The 16,971-nt window shown below is 38.5% G+C and overlaps 1 protein-coding gene across 3 annotated transcripts in view; it reads left to right on the top strand.

The window, feature by feature from the left end:
* The window catches only part of GALNT2 (polypeptide N-acetylgalactosaminyltransferase 2), a 153,495-nt gene that overhangs the window by 92,152 nt on the left and 44,372 nt on the right, over positions 1-16,971 (top strand). For all 3 annotated transcript variants that reach the window (XR_005224791.2, XM_037895223.2, XM_037895224.2), the window contains 4 exons: positions 8,408-8,506; positions 8,603-8,670; positions 9,532-9,597; positions 12,893-13,014. Coding sequence is in view for 2 of the 3 variants with exons in the window: in XM_037895223.2 (XP_037751151.1) it covers positions 8,408-8,506; positions 8,603-8,670; positions 9,532-9,597; positions 12,893-13,014 (355 nt within the window). In the remaining variant the exon portion in view is untranslated. The remainder of the gene's footprint in view (positions 1-8,407; positions 8,507-8,602; positions 8,671-9,531; positions 9,598-12,892; positions 13,015-16,971) is intronic.

Genomic DNA, 16,971 nt, shown 5'->3' with positions numbered 1-16,971 from the left:
GACTGCTTAAGTGAAATCTGCATCTGAATGGAATAGAAGCCAGATGAAAATAAACCTACAACCTTTTTGGTTGTCTTCCAAAGTGCTCCCTCTTCCTTCCCTACTCACTTGCTTTGCCAAAAATACTGGAGACAGGAAGGGAATTAAAGGATTCATAGGTGGCCTGTGAACAGGTGACTTTCCCACACTTCAAAACACAGCCCACACACTGTATAGGGCCAAAGCTCATCCCCTTTGTGGTGATTGGCTTTATTTGCAAAGAAACAAATAATTGCATTTCAGTAGCACTTTGAGACCCCAATTGAAATCATAGTTCCATTGTGTTAGGTGCACCTAGTAAGAGTCGTTCTCTGCCCCAATAACAAATTTCAGCCCAAGCCTTCTCCCCTTCTTTAATGCTGATAGGTTTACTCCCTGAGTTCTGTTGAGCCTGAGGCCTCTCAACCCGTACTGTTGCGTCCACCAGTGAGCCGTCAGGAATACATCGGCCGTTCCCTGCAGCATGCAAACACCTGCTGAGAGGGAGGGCCAAGAGAAGGACTGCCATGCTGGTACAGGAGTTAATGGACTCTTAATTCTTGAGTGAAGCCTAAAATCTGATGCTTCTGTCTGCATTTGGGGTGTCAAAGATCATGAAAAGCACAAGTAAGTTACTTTCTTCTCAGCACAACTAAGCAAATCTCTTAAATAATGCAATAAAGCCTTTTTTAGAAATCTGTGGCAGGAACATCTCCTTGAAAGTAAAGTGAAATGCAGAAGAAAGTTTGCATGTTAACAATTGATCTAATACACTTTCTATGTACCATAATTAAACAGCCTTGAGAATAAGGGGCCCTCAAACTTACTGCCTTTTAAAGGAAGAAATAATCAATAAGAGCACTTTTTTCCCCCAGGGTTGTGCATTCAGTGGATTTTTAAAGGGGTGGTGTTTAAATTTAGACTTTAAAAACTGTTTTTATCAAGTGTTCAAAACACTCTATATCAAACACATCTGTGTAAAAAAAAAAAAAAAAAAAAAAGTATGAAGGTAAAGTTATTTCATTTCAGAATAAAAACTTGCAGACTGCTTCCCTGATTTCTGAAGACTTTTTTGCTTTAAATACAGTGTAAGCAAGGTTGGTGCAAGCTATTTAATCAAGATTAAAGCATTAGTAATTCACAATGTGGAGCTCTTCAATAACTTGAGGAAAACAAAGTGAAACAATCCAACTGGCTTCCTTGTAGCTCTTGAATAAATATACTTAAGTGCCAAAAATATTAAAATTAATGGAGTCAATCATAAGTAGGTTAGATAAAATACAGAAATGAAGTAGTTAGGTTAGTTAAACATGGCAGTGCTTTAAAGATGGGAGTAGCTAGGAGAGGCAGAAGAGAGGGGGATGGGGAAGGTATTGGCATCACCTTTGTTTTCTTTAACAATTTGTAACTACAAATTGTATAGCAACCTGGAATTTCCTCACACTTGTGATAGGCATGCTGATTAGAAGAAGATCTTGTATATGTAACGTTAATCATTCTGGAAAGCAGGAAGAATCCAATATTTGTTTCCGTTGCTGCCAGGAAAGTATTGAGGGCTTGTCTACACTCTCAGCAATGTAGCTGCATTGGCTTAGTGAAGACACTACTTATGCTGACAGGAGAGTTTCTCCCATCAGTGCAGGTACTCTACCTCCCTGAGAAGTGGTTGTTATGTCAACAGGAGACGCCCTCCCATCGACATAGCACTATCTACACTAGGAGTTAGGTTGGTATAACTGTGTTGCTGAGGGGTGCGGATTTCCGCACACCAGAGCGATGCAGTTATAGCAACATAAATTTGTAGTGTAGACCAGAGCTCAGTAAAGTGGAGAAACTTGCCTACAGTGTACTGAGAAGTTGTAAAGAGATGGCCTTTTATTTGCCTTTTTGAGGTAAACTTTAATGCATGAGAAATCTAATCCTACATCTGTTTCAACATAGCACTTTCATTTTAAAAAATAAAACCTCAGCCCCCATCTTGTTATAATTTTAATGATCTTACTGGGTAATGTGTATCTTGGAGAGTTCCTCCTTTTGTGTTGAATTGTGATGGCTGATATCCTTTGGACTTGGCTAGAGTAGATGTATGATATACTTCGTTATACTTAGTTTCTCCATCTGCAAAATGGAGATGATACCGTCCTTTGTGGAGTGTTTTGAGATCTACTGATTGAAAAGCTCTATAATAGCTAGTTTTTGTTGAGGTGGATTGAAAGAGTTTCTCACAATGGTTTCCTATGCTGTTGAACTCCATATGTTGACTGTGTGCAGGATGTATATGTCTGTTTGATCACTTTTCACTAAATCATCCTATTAGGACAGCCTACTCTGGGGAGAGTTAGAAGGGTCCAGGGAATAGGAAGCCAACAAGGAAGATGCTCCTGGGAAAGGGCTGCTTCTGTGTTATGCTTATCACATGGAGCTTGCATTAGAACAAAAATTGACAGTCCCTCTGTAAATTTTAGTTTTTTAGAGTCGTTCTCAAAATGGCATCCACTGACTGCTCTGTCCAGTTTCCACCCTATGTCAAAATTGAAGTGAGTCTTTTGCTTTTAACTTGGGCAAAGATAATCATGCCATCAGCCTGGAAACAGAAAAGTGATTTGAAATATTTGATAGAGTGACAGACACAGAGAAATGCTTTTAAGATCTGAGTTTGTGTCACTGAGCGTCATGTTGGCTCCAGCTAAATTGCAGGTGATTTGGGTGGAAGTAGTATATTTTCTCTGAATAAGTTGCTAATTCTTTTCTAAAAAAGGGGGGGGAGAATTCATATGAGGATTTATCTCATTCTTTACTTCCTACATTATTTTTTTTTTTTAAATATGGACTCCTTAAACTGCTTTTACGAGTTAGGCTTGTAGATATATTAACTTCTATTTGACATTTATTTAAATAGCAAGGCATTTTACCAGCACAGAATTTTCATCTTTTCTTTAAATTCTGAGGGTGTTTAGAGGAGTTAAACAAATTTCCAGAAGGTATTTTCTTTAGTCATAAAAGTGAAATTAGATTGGAGGTGGGGAGAGAGAGAGAGAGAGTTTAGACAGATAGGAGCAGCCTGGGACAAATGGAAGGCAACACTGAGAGGATCCGTTTTTTTGTTTTTGTTTTTTTAACTATCCCCATGATATCAGGTATGCTCATATAATAGTAGGCTTTGATGGCCCCTCACAGTAGCAGTAACTGTTAATATCATGGTGGATGCCTCTGTACAGTTGAAGTTACTGTGGTAACAATGCTGAGCACTAACATGACACATGCAGCTTTTAAATTTCAGCTTGTAGCTTCAATTTTAACAAAGTTTTAAAATCTTCAAAAAAGGTCTCTGCCTTGCCATGCTTCTGATGGCATCCTTTTTAGTAGTCTTTGAAGTGACATGACACTTTTAATTTATAGCACTTTACTGTGCCCAAATAGGTTTATAAAGAATTGATTATCCAGCACAGCTCTAGTATTAGTTAAAGATGGTTGGAAAATTGGCTGTTGATCAGATTTATTATTTATTTATTTTTAAAGGAAGTCCAACAAAAAAAAAAGCTTTTTACAAAATTCTTGACAGTGGAGTGGCAGGATGTGCATCTTGAACACAACTGCAGTATCATCCTATTTTGCAAACAGTTTGTGGTTCCATGCTAAGGCTGAGTTGAGTTTTGCACTTAAAGCAGGAATTCAAACACTTTATGCATGAAGAACAGAATATCCTTCCAAAAATTGCAGTACTTTTTGAATATAGAATGAGAAATATAAATAGGTCACATTTAAAATATACAAGAGGCAAATTCTTTCAGATCAGTATGCAGCAGTTCAAATTTGGAGCCTTGGATTCTCCCTCAAAATAGGAGTGAATTTATTCCCAAGCTTACCCTTTTCAAGGCGAGAAGTTTCCCTGCATCAAATAACTTGACATTTCATAAGATGCATTCTAGTTCAAATTTCCTCATTTGCAAAAGTGCAACAACTAAATGAAGTTAAATGTCACATTTTCAAATCCTACTACATTTTATTGAATGTTAACTTCATGATTCACTGGCAAATAGAACAGACTCAAGGTCATTAAAGTGAGATAAGTTTATCCTAAAGAAGAGCAGGTTGATGCTGTTTTTTGGGAATACTAGTTGTAATGTTAGGATATCTAATCTGTTTGAGTTGCTTTGGGCCAAAAAATAAAATGCATGACAGCAGATTTAATTTTCAGCATACAGAACCTTTAAGGGACTGAGTTGTGAGCCTCTACTGGTACAACCATTCACAGTGTTTAGGGCAGTGGTACGCAATTTTTGTAATGCTCGAATCCCACTGGCAACCTGCTGAGAGCCAGAGTTGTGTGTAATTTGCATATAAATGTACATAGGATTTTAATAAGAGAACTCCCCCCCCCCCCCCCCCCCCCCGTCAAACACGTGTAAAAATTGGGCACTTAAATTGGTAGCCTGGCTTTCAGAAGTGCTGTGCTATAGACAAAAAAGTGTTGGACTTTTTGAACTGTGCTGGTGCTATAGACAATATCCAGGTGCCCATTCTGGGCTTACCCCATTAAGTCAATACCTTAATAGAGAAGGCTGCAACTTCCTGGTGATCCAAGCATTGGTGTATCACTGTGGCTGGATCCTGCATGGATGTTTAGATGGGGGTGAAAACACGCGTTATACCTTTTTAGTAATGCTCCACTTCTCTGCAGTGGACAAAGAGGCATGGTATTCTCACCTCACAATGGACATTAATGTGGTATCCAACTCCACTGTCACTCTACAGACCATGAACACCAATAGACTGAGTCACGAAGCCAAACCTGGCTCTGCAAATCTTGATGGATAACAGTTCAATTAGAGCATGTCTACAGCTGGGAGCAAGCCTCCCAGCCTGGGCAGACAGACTTGTGCTAGTGCACACTAAAAATAGCAATGGACATTGCTGCACCAGTGAAGGCTTGGGGTAGATACCTGAGTTGGACCCACCCAACCTCCTGGATTTGAGCTCAGGTGACCAGCCTGAGTCATTGAGGATGCAGCAGCATCCATGCTGCTATTTTAATTGTGCTACCTCAAGCCCCTCTAATGCAAATCTGTCTGCCTGGCTGGACGGCTTGTTCCCAGCGGCAGTGTAGACCTTCAAGCCTTGATGGGCGTAGCCTTGACGTGTAATCACAACTGTTCTGTGAATATTTGTGTACCACTGCAAGCACTAGTGTGTGTATGTATGTGTCATGCTATCGGTGTGCTCGGGATTTGGAGTTGTTAACACTAAAATTATGTAGTGTAGATGGGGCCTTTTATAAGCAGGAAAGGCAGAAGCTTTCACAGCTCTAGCCACTGCCACTTGCTTCTCTATTCCATAAATATTTATAACTTGCCGAGTTTTATGTATAGATCATGGACTCATGTCCTCAGATGTGGAGAATGTTTTTATGCAGGCAGATTCTTTTTTTAAAATTTTTAAGAAAAAGAGATTCTTACCTAAAAGTGGATTTGATTGTATAGTCTAAGCAATGTTTTGTCTGATGTGCTGAGCTTGCTATTAGCTGATGGTGCAGCTAGTCATGGCTGCCCGCACTGCATATTTGTGTGCTTTAGAACAGTGGTTCTCAACCAGGGGTAAGCGGAGGTCTTCCAGGAGGTACGTCAACTCATCTAGATATTTGCCTAGTTTTACGAGAGGCTACATAAAAAGCTCTAGCCAAGTCAGTAAAAACGAAAATATCATACAGACCATGACTTGTTTAGACTGCTATATATACTATACACTGAAATGTAAGTACAATGTTTATATTCCAATTGATTTATTTCATAATTATATGGTAAAAATGAGTCAGCAATTTTTCAGTAATAGTTTGCTTGTGACCCTTTTGTATTTGTATGTCTGATTTTGTAAACAAGTAGTTTAAGTGAGGCGAAACTTGGGATATGCAAGATAAATCAGACTCCTGAAAGAGGTACAGTAGTCTGGAAAGGTTGAGAACCACTACTTTAAAACACTCAGCTTCTAATAGTAATTAAAAGGACATCAAAGGAAATGAAGTCACTAAGATAGACTAGTGCACATCATTATATGTGGGCAAGGATCATTTTTTTAATTCCCCAGATTTTTTGAGATGCATACCGTAGGATCTCTTCTAAAGTGCGGCTTTCTCTTGCTCTGTTAACTTTGGAAGGGAACACATGCAATAATTGATAGTATTTTTCAAAGGTATTGCCAATGAGATTTTTAAGCAGCTTAATTTCTCATAGGTCCTGTGGGGGATTAAGCATTTTGGAATTTTGTCTTTTCTAGATTAAACTCTGCACCTATTAAAGATGATGAAAAGTTAGTTGTTAGATGGACTACCCTACCATTATCACTGTTTAGAAGGATTATGTTATGTGTGTGTTTGCACAAATATCATTTCACAGCTACTCTTGTTTTTCAAATTCTGAATTTTAGAATCCTAAAATATGGATTTTTAGAATTACATAGAAGATTGTATTTGTGAGCAAGGTCAGTACAGTGCTAGCCACCTAGGAGACCTGTACATGGAATTGGAAGTTGAAAGTGGGGGATTGAGCATGAAATTGAGCACCAGTCCCAAACAATCAGAGTGCAGCCCTTTAAACACTCATGTTTAAGAGGTTTATTTAGCTATTTATATTTGGATTTATATAACATGTATTTATCCAAGTTCTAAGTATTATAAAGAGCTTTTTAAAGCACCATTGCACTGAAGTAAAATACAACAAAAAAGGACCTTTGAGGAATGAATATGTTCACCCTTAAATTCTGATATTGGAATTCGGCATTAGAGAAAATCAGATTTCCCAGAACCAAGGAACTTAAAGATTTGTAATATATTATAGTTCAAGAACAGGCTCAGACTCAGTTCTACCCAGATCATCAGTGGTATTTTCTAATTATGTTTTAAAGGTGTTGGTCTATCCCTTTTTAAATGTAATTGCCACTTAATCTTATATTCAGCAGGGATTGCAATGCTAATAGTACAAAATGAACTGCTCAACTGAAAAGTGCCTCATCACCTTTGCAAGGGAACAAACACTTTAAAAGAAAATGGAAGACTTGGTCAGATAAAACTTTAATTTGTTTTTCAGTTACTTATTGGGTAAAAATATTTTATGGGAAAGTGCTTCCTCTTTTATTTCTTGGAAATAGTATTGAATTTTTATCTAGCCTAACTAGAGTGAGTGAGTGTGTGTGTGTGTATGTATATGGTTGGGGGGTTAAAAAATATGGTTTAGGGGTTAAAATGTCACTTCTCAATAAAACATTCCTACTTAATGCTGCTCTTCAGTCAAGTTGTTTCCACAAGCAGTAGTCTGAAATGCCAATTTTAATTACCAGCTTTTTTAAAAAATAGAACTCACAACTTGAGTAAAATTTTGTATGCATACAGCAGCTTCACAAGAAGATTTCAAAGCAGTTTCCTGCTGTGCTTAAGCAATATTGCCATTTGAAAATTGAGTACTACATCAGTTTGCCCCATCTTTTAATTATTTATTTATTCAGTACTCTATTGTTGCATTCAGTCATCACTGGGAAAGTAGGCTCACCTTCAGGACCATCATTACTGCTGCATTTTCTTTCTCTTCTTTCTCTATCTTCTGTTTTCCCTCTTCCCAGTGGATTTCACTTTTAGCACTTTTCCCATATCATCTGCTAAAGTGATGAGGCAACAAAATAGTTAAATGTCAGAATGTTTGCTTGCTGGCCAAATTCAGGCAACAGCTGAAACATCTCCAGTGACAAAAGAGCTCCAACTTGTTCTGCCATCTGCTTGCTCTGCCTTGCTTGTCACTGTTGCACAGTGTACATAGCAGCTCTTGCATGTCAATTCATAGTTTTTACCAAACATTGATAGTAGTAGCATATACATACATCTAGACTTGAGTCAGACACATGTTATGCATCCCTGAAAACTCTAGATATATTGATGTGTGCATTTTGATAGAGAAAGGTGAACACTTGAACCCTGTTATTTAATTAACTGTAAAAATCACGTGCTTTCAAATGGTCCCTCAATAAATTAGTCTGAAATACAAAGTACTGTGTAAATACTTTTAATAAAGGGTTATCTGTGGGTTCATAGCAAATCAAATTTGAGCCCTTTTGTCACTGGTTGGAGAGACTTACCTAGTCCTTGAATATGGCCAGCACATAGCTGTTATAACTTTGTGAACTATAAACAAATTACTCTGCTTAGAGCAGTTACCAGAATTGTCAGAAAGAGGAAATTACTTTATTCTAATGTTACTCACTAGAGCCAAGTCTTTTAATCTTCTGAAGGATATTTAAGGTAGATGTCTTGTAGGACATCCATTAACTGTATTGGTAACAGCTTCATAATGGAGCTCTTTGCAATGTGAGTACTAGGAGTTTAAATTACAGGGTTTTTTGTCTTTAGGTGTCAACGGAAACAATGGCGGATAGACCTGCCATCCACTAGTGTAGTGATCACCTTCCACAACGAGGCCAGATCTGCTTTACTTCGAACTGTTGTCAGGTATACAGAGAGAGATCCTTTTGCCCTGCAAGTCACTCCCATAACTGTAATATGGAAGGTGAACCCTAATTAGTTATCTGACTTCTCTTTTTTCAGTGTGCTTAAAAAAAGCCCATCACATCTTATCAAAGAAATCATACTGGTGGATGACTACAGCAATGATCGTAAGTACTGTCGTGGGGCCTGAGCCTTCAATATCCTTATTCATGTGACTTGGAGTTTGGAGTTTCCGGTTCAGTGTTTGATCTTAGTTCTGTCAGATTTATTGTCATTGCCATTTAACTATGAAGAAACATGCAGTATGTAGTTTTTAATTACATCTTGCTGGGTGCAGATCAAACAGGAGAAAGAGCTTGCCATAGTATAAACGTTTTTATTATAAACTTCCGGTATTTGTACCAGCCATTTGATATCACTGCTTTAAAAGGGGGCTGACACTTCAACAATTCATACTGCTACTAAGAAATAAAAATATAACTCACTTTTCACTAAGCTTGGACAATGAAATCAGGCCAATCAGTATAAATTCTGTTTACAAGTCAGCGTCTACTTCATTTCACTGGCGAGTTCAGATATATTAGCTGGATGCTGCAAAGTTTGGGTTGTAAACACTGCAGAGACATAATACCTTTTTAAAAAATGTTTAAAGAAAAATAAGTTATTTTTATTAATATATCTTGTAAAAGCCTATTTCTACAAAACGTAAAAGTTGCGCCTAAAATAAAGGTGGCAGGATACCTTTAATTTACAGGAACATGCATTTTGTAGCACATTAGAAGTTCATCACATCAGAAATATTGGGAAAACTTAAGGCAAGCTCAGTTTTTCAGTTGAATAATTTTTCACCTATTTGTGATGAGACGAAAGATTCATTTTGCCTTTTTATTGACTTATAAGTATGTTAAAATGTAAATATTTTGAAACTTGAATTTTTTGCTTTTCGTTGGTGAAACAGCTAATTTTATGATTTATTTTAATGATTATGTCAAGTTGCATGTCATTTATTTAATTCATGTCTCACCTAGCTGAGGATGGTGCTCTGTTGGGGAAAATTGAGAAAGTGCGGGTCCTTCGAAATGATCGTCGAGAAGGTGTGTTTTGTGAAATTACTTTGGGGAGGGGAAAACGCAGGCCTAAAAACAAAAAGTAACTACCTTGGATAACAGTGAACTTGAAATATTTTTTTTTAAAATATGTGTTGTGTATTTTGTATCTCTTTGTGCAAAAAAGTATACGTGGATTAGTAGTGCAACAAATAAAAAGTAATGTTTAGGTGTGTCAATAAGGTAACTTTCCAGTCTGATTCAGGCACTTCTTTCCTCTGTCTTGCTATCCTTCCCATTGATATTGCACAATAGTCTCTCGCTTCACAGCATAGGAGCCCTTTAGACAGCAGTTTTTTGAATATGGGGTTTAAAACCTTAGACATGGGAGACTGTCCTACAGCTGTTCGTTGATGTAACTTTTGTGAGGTTGACAGCTACTGTAGCTGAGAGTGAACTATCAGATATGTCCTTATTCATGTTTATAAATATTTGCCTACTAGGCTGCCAGTCTTGCCTCTGGGGCAGCCAGAATTATTGGATGTTTAACTAATTATAAGAGATTGTCCAAAACCAGGAACTGACACACGTGAAACCTTTCGGCACTGTATAATGAAAGGTATACTTTGCACAAGAATTTCCACTCTGCTGAGTGTTCACTGCTTCAGTATATTATTTGGACTTTGCTTGTAAGCAATACTTCGGCAGGGAAAAAAGCATTGATGACTTAGAACACTCACTGGAATCTATTGAGTAAGGGGGTGTCATTTTTCAGATCGTAACTGCATTTAAAGTAAAAAAGAACAAGATAATTGTCACTGGAAAACTGATTTAAAGTTGAGATCTTAGTGTGATAACAAACATTTTCAAGTGTTTTTAACTCTTCACAGTACTGTAGAGAGGGAGAGCTAAATTCTTTCTGGCTCATACATCTAGAGAGCAGGGTTGCACAAGTGTAACTGAAGGCATAATTTGGCTTTTACTAATCTTTTACTAATAATGCATGTCCCAGAAAAAACTATTTATGAACAATTATGAGAGTGGATTCATTTTGCATGGTGTTTTAGAGAGATTAGATATGATTCCTGCCCTGAAGAACAAGCAGTCTGTTTTTATTAAGATTTTATTTTTTTCCCTAAATGTACAACCATATACAAATTTACAAAGAGCAATATAAACAAAAAACAATGCATTGAAAACATTTAAACATTTTGTTGTCATCAAAAGCATGTGTTACTATTATGTAGAAAACAAATATAGAAAGTAAATAAGTATTGTACTAAATTGATACCTTATTGATCTGAACATTAAAACTTAAGAGGAGCAAAAATAAGAGAAATGAAGCGTCACATAAGAAATTAGAAAAGCAGAACATGAAGATGGACAAAGGCAAAAGGTAGGAAAATGAGAGGACGAGTTAAAAAGGAGTCATAGTAAGCAAATTGGAAAGCCTGATATTTTTCAGGCATAGTGCAAGAGAGTAGAGAAGGCATCCTGGGAGTGGAAGTTAATGCAAGCAAAATCCAGAGGTTGTATTTTGGGAAAAGGGACTTGAAAGAGAAGAAAGAAGATAGTTGGTGCCCCAGTCGTATGTTCTACAGGGAGGGCGCAATTAATTAAAAACAAACAAAAAGTAAGGTATGTAGGTGAGAGTGGGAAGGAGACAAAGGAAGGAAAAAGGTGTGATGGTGGTCAGAGCACAGAGGGCGAGGTAGGGGGAAAAATTAGATGAAATGTAAGGAGGGTAGAGCCGTAAGTGAGGATGAGGTGTTTAAACTTCATGTAGAAAGACACCATGAAAGGGACTTCATTAGCTGCTGAATGTCAGACTGAAGGAAGGGAAAGATAAGTTGGGAATGCCTGAGAGGAAAAGGTTGCAGTAGTCCATATGACAGTTATGCTTTTGAATGAGGCTTTTGGCAGTGAGGATGGAGAGGAAGAGTAGATTTTAGAACATTTTATAGATGGAGAAGCAACAAGATTTGATGGGAAGTGGAGTATAAGTAGAGAAGGAAAGTAGGGAGTTAAAGATATAATTCCAGGGTTGTAATCTTGAACAACAGTGAAAACAATGGATTGTGGTAAATTAGGGAGTTCAGTATTTACTATGTTTGATTTAAGTAAGAGGTGAGACACTGATTGAGAGATGAGACAGATGGAGAGAAGTTGAGGGCGGAGAGGTAGATCTGAGTTGTCTGCATAGATGTGGTAAGAGACCATAGGAACAGAAAGAAAAGGAGTACTTGTGGCACCTTAGCGACTAACCAATTTATTTGAGCATGAGCTTTCGTGAGCTACAGCTCACTTCATCGGATGCATCCGATGAAGTGAGCTGTAGCTCACGAAAGCTCATGCTCAAATAAATTGGTTAGTCGCTAAGGTGCCACAAGTACTCCTTTTCTTTTTGCGAATACAGACTAACACGGCTGTTACTCTGAAACCTGTCATAGGAACAGAGATGATCACTCAGTTAGCAATGGTAGAGGAGAGGATAAAAAGGAGGGAACCCAGGGTAAATCTCCCAGGGACATACACTGGGGGAAAGGGAGAAGTGTGTTCGCCAAAAGTTCTTTTGGAGTGGTCAGCCAAGTAGGAGAACCACCAGAGAAGACAGTCTCACAGAAGCCCAAGAAACAGAAGATTGGAAATGAGGACACGTAAACATGGAATAAAAAGTCCTAGTTTTGTGAACAGTTTTGATGGAGTTGAGAGGGCGAGATGCCAGACTAGAAGCAATCCAAGAGGGAGGAGCAGAAAGTGTGCTCAAGGAGCCTTGAGATAAAAGGGAAGGGGAGAGTTTTGGCAATGGTGTCCCTTTTTGCAAATCTGTCCCTGCCTGGGACAGGGGCCACTACAGCAAGTTCATGGGAAAGTTAGGGCTTGTCTAAGTATGCAAGTTATACCACTTAACTATACCAGTATAGATTAAAGCAGTACAACCTTCTAGTGTGGATGGAGTTATGCAGGTGTAAAGATACTTATACCAGTATAGTTATTGCTGTAAGGAAAGGGGAATAAGAAACTGTCAAAGCACCGTTTATACTAGTATTACTACCTCTGCACTAGGGGTTGCACTGGTATAACTATTTTGGTAGAAAATCACACCTAATCAAAATAATTAAATACAAAAACTGTAGACCAGCCCTTAACAGATTGGAAATTCGTCACTTTTTGTCATTTTATCCTCTCATCTTTTCACTAAATCTACACTAACAGCTGGTTTTATAGCTAGGCTTGTTAACAGGCTGACTGGAATTACATTTTAGAGCACTGAGTTATTGTCTGTTTACTGTTGAAATTCTTCCTCCTCTTGTGATGACTTATTTAAATTTTTCCCCCGCAGGCTTGATGCGCTCCCGTGTCAGAGGGGCAGATGCAGCACAGGCTAAAGTACTAACATTCCTGGACAGTCACTGTGAATGCAATGAGCACTGGCTGGAACCTCTTCTGGAGAGAGTAGCTGAGGTTAGTTTAAGGTGTATGCTTACCTGGTTATAAAATGATTTATACTGCATTAATTTTATGCATATATAAAAAGATTGTTTTCTCTTTGAAGTGAGGAAAGAGATGACATGAGTATTCACTGATGAAAGCCCACTTCTTGGTCATTTAATCTAAACAGTAGAGCTTAATCTGTAAATACTCTTTCTAATTTTTCTAAGCAATTGAAACATGCTTCTTGGTTCCTCAATGACTTTTCTTTGTAACTTTTTTTAAGAAACTGTAAAGCTAGATATAATTCTCATCACCCCAGTGTAACTCCATTTATGTGACTATATATTCCTGTGTGGTGTTGAGAGGATATTCAGATTGGTAATGGGAAAAGTTGGGCTATTTACTCAAAACTAATTTATGTCTGTGGAAAGCTGTTGGTAAGATTGGTTAAGAGTACACACGTACTCTCTCTCCATGTGTTAACTGTATTTTTTTTTTACTTGTTGCTTGGTAAGCAAGCAACATCTTTAATTTCTCAAAATTCTGTTTAAGTAGCAGCTGGTCCAAGCATTGCCCCAGGAAGCATTGAAGAAAACTGCAAAAAGCAAATTGCCTACCTTTCATCTTTTTCCCCCCACTTCTCATTAAAATGCCCTTTTAATTTACCTATTCCACAAATGTTTCCTCTCACAATGACCCTACTCTAATTCCCTCTTTCTACATAGTGGAGTGGGGAGTTGGGGGGATGAAAAAGGCGAAACTCTTGTTTTAAAATTACATAGGCCTGCATCAGTAGCTGAATTGATCAAACCTGAGCCCAGGGTGGCTGAAGCACGCTGCTGTCTGGAGCTTCAGACGAAATCACATCCAAAAATCAGTTTATAATGTACCAAACTATGAATACAATAATAAATAATGCAGCCTTTGTCTTTAAAACAGTTTCCATTAGATACTTTGTCTTATTAATGCCATATTCCTCTACCCCAGTCTCACAAAAGAATTAGCCTATGCCATCAGTGCTCCAGTTCAGAACAGATGGATTATAGTTCTTCTTATTACCAACAGGCAGTGGCAGCTACTAATTTCTATTTTTGGTACTTTCTGCTGTTTAATTCTGTGGTACCTTGTAGCTAGTTGATGTTTTCAGAGATGCTGTACCTCATATAGCACATGCTCATTTACAGTATGATTAGTGTTCTATTTCCAGTTGTTAACTTCAACCAAGTCAAACTTTGACAGTACGAGAGTAACTAATTAGCGCCTAGAGTGCCTGCGGCTAAATACATCACATCAGTGCTGATATTTCTTAGCACTTGCTTAAAGTGCCGTATATCAAAGCCCCCTTAGCTGAGGTTCCATCTATCCCTCTGGTTCTGTAGTGCTAGAATGGTCTCTCCTGTGTCAAAAGGGAGCAGAAAACCCCCAAACTAGCAAGCAGTTCAGTAGAGAATTTCAGAAGGAGCAAGGGAAAGGAAAATAATAAATGTTTTGTGGGAAGCCCTCAGCTTACAAACTTGTTATTCCAATACAAAAAAGTTAGGGAGAAGCAAACTCTTTTGAAGCCCACTAGCCCAGCTGGACTGAAGCCTCTCCTTACTGGGATACAGGAAGTAAACTCAAAAAGAAAAGGAGTGCTTGTGGCACCTTAGAGACTAACAAATTTATTTGAGCATAAGCTTTCGTGAGCTACAGCTCACTTCATCAGATGCTTATGCTCAAATAAGTTGGTAAGTCTCTAAGGTGCCACAAGTCCTCCTTTTCTTTTTGCGAATACAGACTAACACGGCTGCTACTCTGAAACCTGTCAGGAAGTTCTGAGCCAGTACAGCTCTTTATAGAGGGCAAATATTTTTTCCCCCAGGCTTCTTGTTTGTTTCTGGTTTCTGTGCTAGTACAGTGCCATTATGCACTCTTCAGGCTACACTTGACTGGTTTTAGGAAATTTCATTTAACCCCTTCATTAAAACAGAACATGGTACCTTTTATTCTGAAGTTCTGACAGGATAATGGAGCACTATAAAGTGATTTACTCGGAAGAAGCATCTGATGCATTTTGCTCCACGTGTCAGCTATGTCCAGCAGGATAGAAGTGATTAAATTCACTTAAACTTGTTTCCTCACCATTATCATATAGCAAATACCTCCCTGAGAAGCAGAAACATATATGAACTAATCATATCTGAAATCCTGAATGGTTCTCTATTTGATGTATTAGTTTCACTTTTTGCATTGTAACCTGGTTGGTTTCATATATTGTTCAATGAACATAGGACTGGTCTCCTGGATTGTTAAATCCGGTCCCCTACTATTATAGGCAACCCACCATATAAACCCATTTATGAATAGGATGGACTTCAGGTTTCTCTATTGGGGAGAAGTTAGAGTATGATATATCCTGCCCTTTCAGAAAGAAAGGCAAGACTCACTGACTAGATGACTGGAGGTTTGATAATGGAGCTCACCGCTTCCAGGTTTTATGCCTGCTCAAGTTGGTAAGGCCTGGAAACAATTCATATACAGTACGTGATGGCTCTTGGTTAACTTATGTGTCGATCTCAGACTTGCTCACAGTGCAAACAATATGTAGTTTGGCATTAATTGGCACTTTTTTTAGTCTGAGCCTAAAAGCGGAATGGATGTGAAAACTCACCTGTTTTAGGCCTAGAGATGACTTCTTCAGGTCATGGTTGGGACACATTTAATAGGGCAGTGTGGAAAGCCTGCACTGCTGCTGCCCTTGCAATACCAGCTTTGTAGGTAACTAGAGGTCTTCTATTTCCAGTGCTGCTCAGTGGTCATTGGTTTTTACAAAGATTAAATACACTATAAAAGTTGATGAAAACATCTAATGGGATGGTTGGGGTGGAGGGGGGAGAAGGAGAGCAGTTTTAGCAGAGCACAGTACAAATATCTTAGTGTGGTGGTTTAATTGAATCAGTTTACATGATTCACATGCTGTAACAGCATTGTCACAGTTTCCCCTCACAGATCTCTCCAGCGTACACCCCTCAGACATTGGGCCCCTGCCTTCTGTCTGGGAGTGGAATTCCATGAGTCTCCCACTCAGACTGGGTTTCTGGGCTGCAGCATCCCAGTTTACTTGCATGATTCCTGAACAGGCCCAATTGGGTTTGGCACCTGCAAGAGCCTTCCCTTAAGGAGCAGTGGCCAGTAGGTGTAAACAGTGACTCAAAGCAGCTTTTTCAAAACAAAGTTTTTTATACATAGGAACGTAGCAATCAGAGAAAAGGGTTAAAGCAACAAAAGACCTACATGCATGTTGTCTTACCTACAGCTTAGCATTCCCTCAAAGCCTAGGGAAGTCCAGCTTATCCCAGGTACTCCTGCTTCTATTGACAGGGGTTCCATCTGCTTCCCTGCAGATTCTCTTCCTGTTCTGTGGTCCTCTTTTTATGCCCCTCCAAAGTTTTTGTCTGATGTGGGACTCCTGAAACTGGCCAAACCGGCTTATGCACCCCACTGGGGGGGAGGTCAAGGATAGGCTTCAGTGCAGATGATTGTTTGCATTATCTGTTAGGAATTGGTGATTGGTTGATGTAAAGCCGTACTCTGATCTCTGCTGTGAAGTGAGCTCCTGTAGGAGCTAATCCTTTGAAACCAGGTAACAAACTTAATCATAATCTAATAAACAATAAAATTTAATAAAAATAATACAGATAGCTCCCATGTTCTTCACAAGCCCAGATATTACGTCCTTTCTATTTGGCATTTTCTGTTTCCTATATTTGTTCTATAAACAAGGGTGGGATGCATATCTGGGGACAGTTTAATTCATGATCTCTGCCATCACAGCCTAACTGTAGACTGTGTAAACTTTGATTATCACTCTTATTTGACAGTGATAGACTTTAAAACAAACGAGGTTTGGAGGAAGAGAAGATGGCATTGTGACTGAGTGAGACTAGTTTTATTTCCCTGTCTCTCAAATTTCTCGTGACTTTCAGTGAGTCTCTTTAAACTTTGTTC

Source organism: Chelonia mydas, chromosome 3, assembly GCF_015237465.2.
Source record: "Chelonia mydas isolate rCheMyd1 chromosome 3, rCheMyd1.pri.v2, whole genome shotgun sequence".
NCBI lineage: Eukaryota > Metazoa > Chordata > Testudines > Cheloniidae > Chelonia > Chelonia mydas.
The sequence above is the reverse complement of the archived record's forward strand: the minus strand, read 5'-3'. Positions and strand labels throughout refer to the sequence as shown.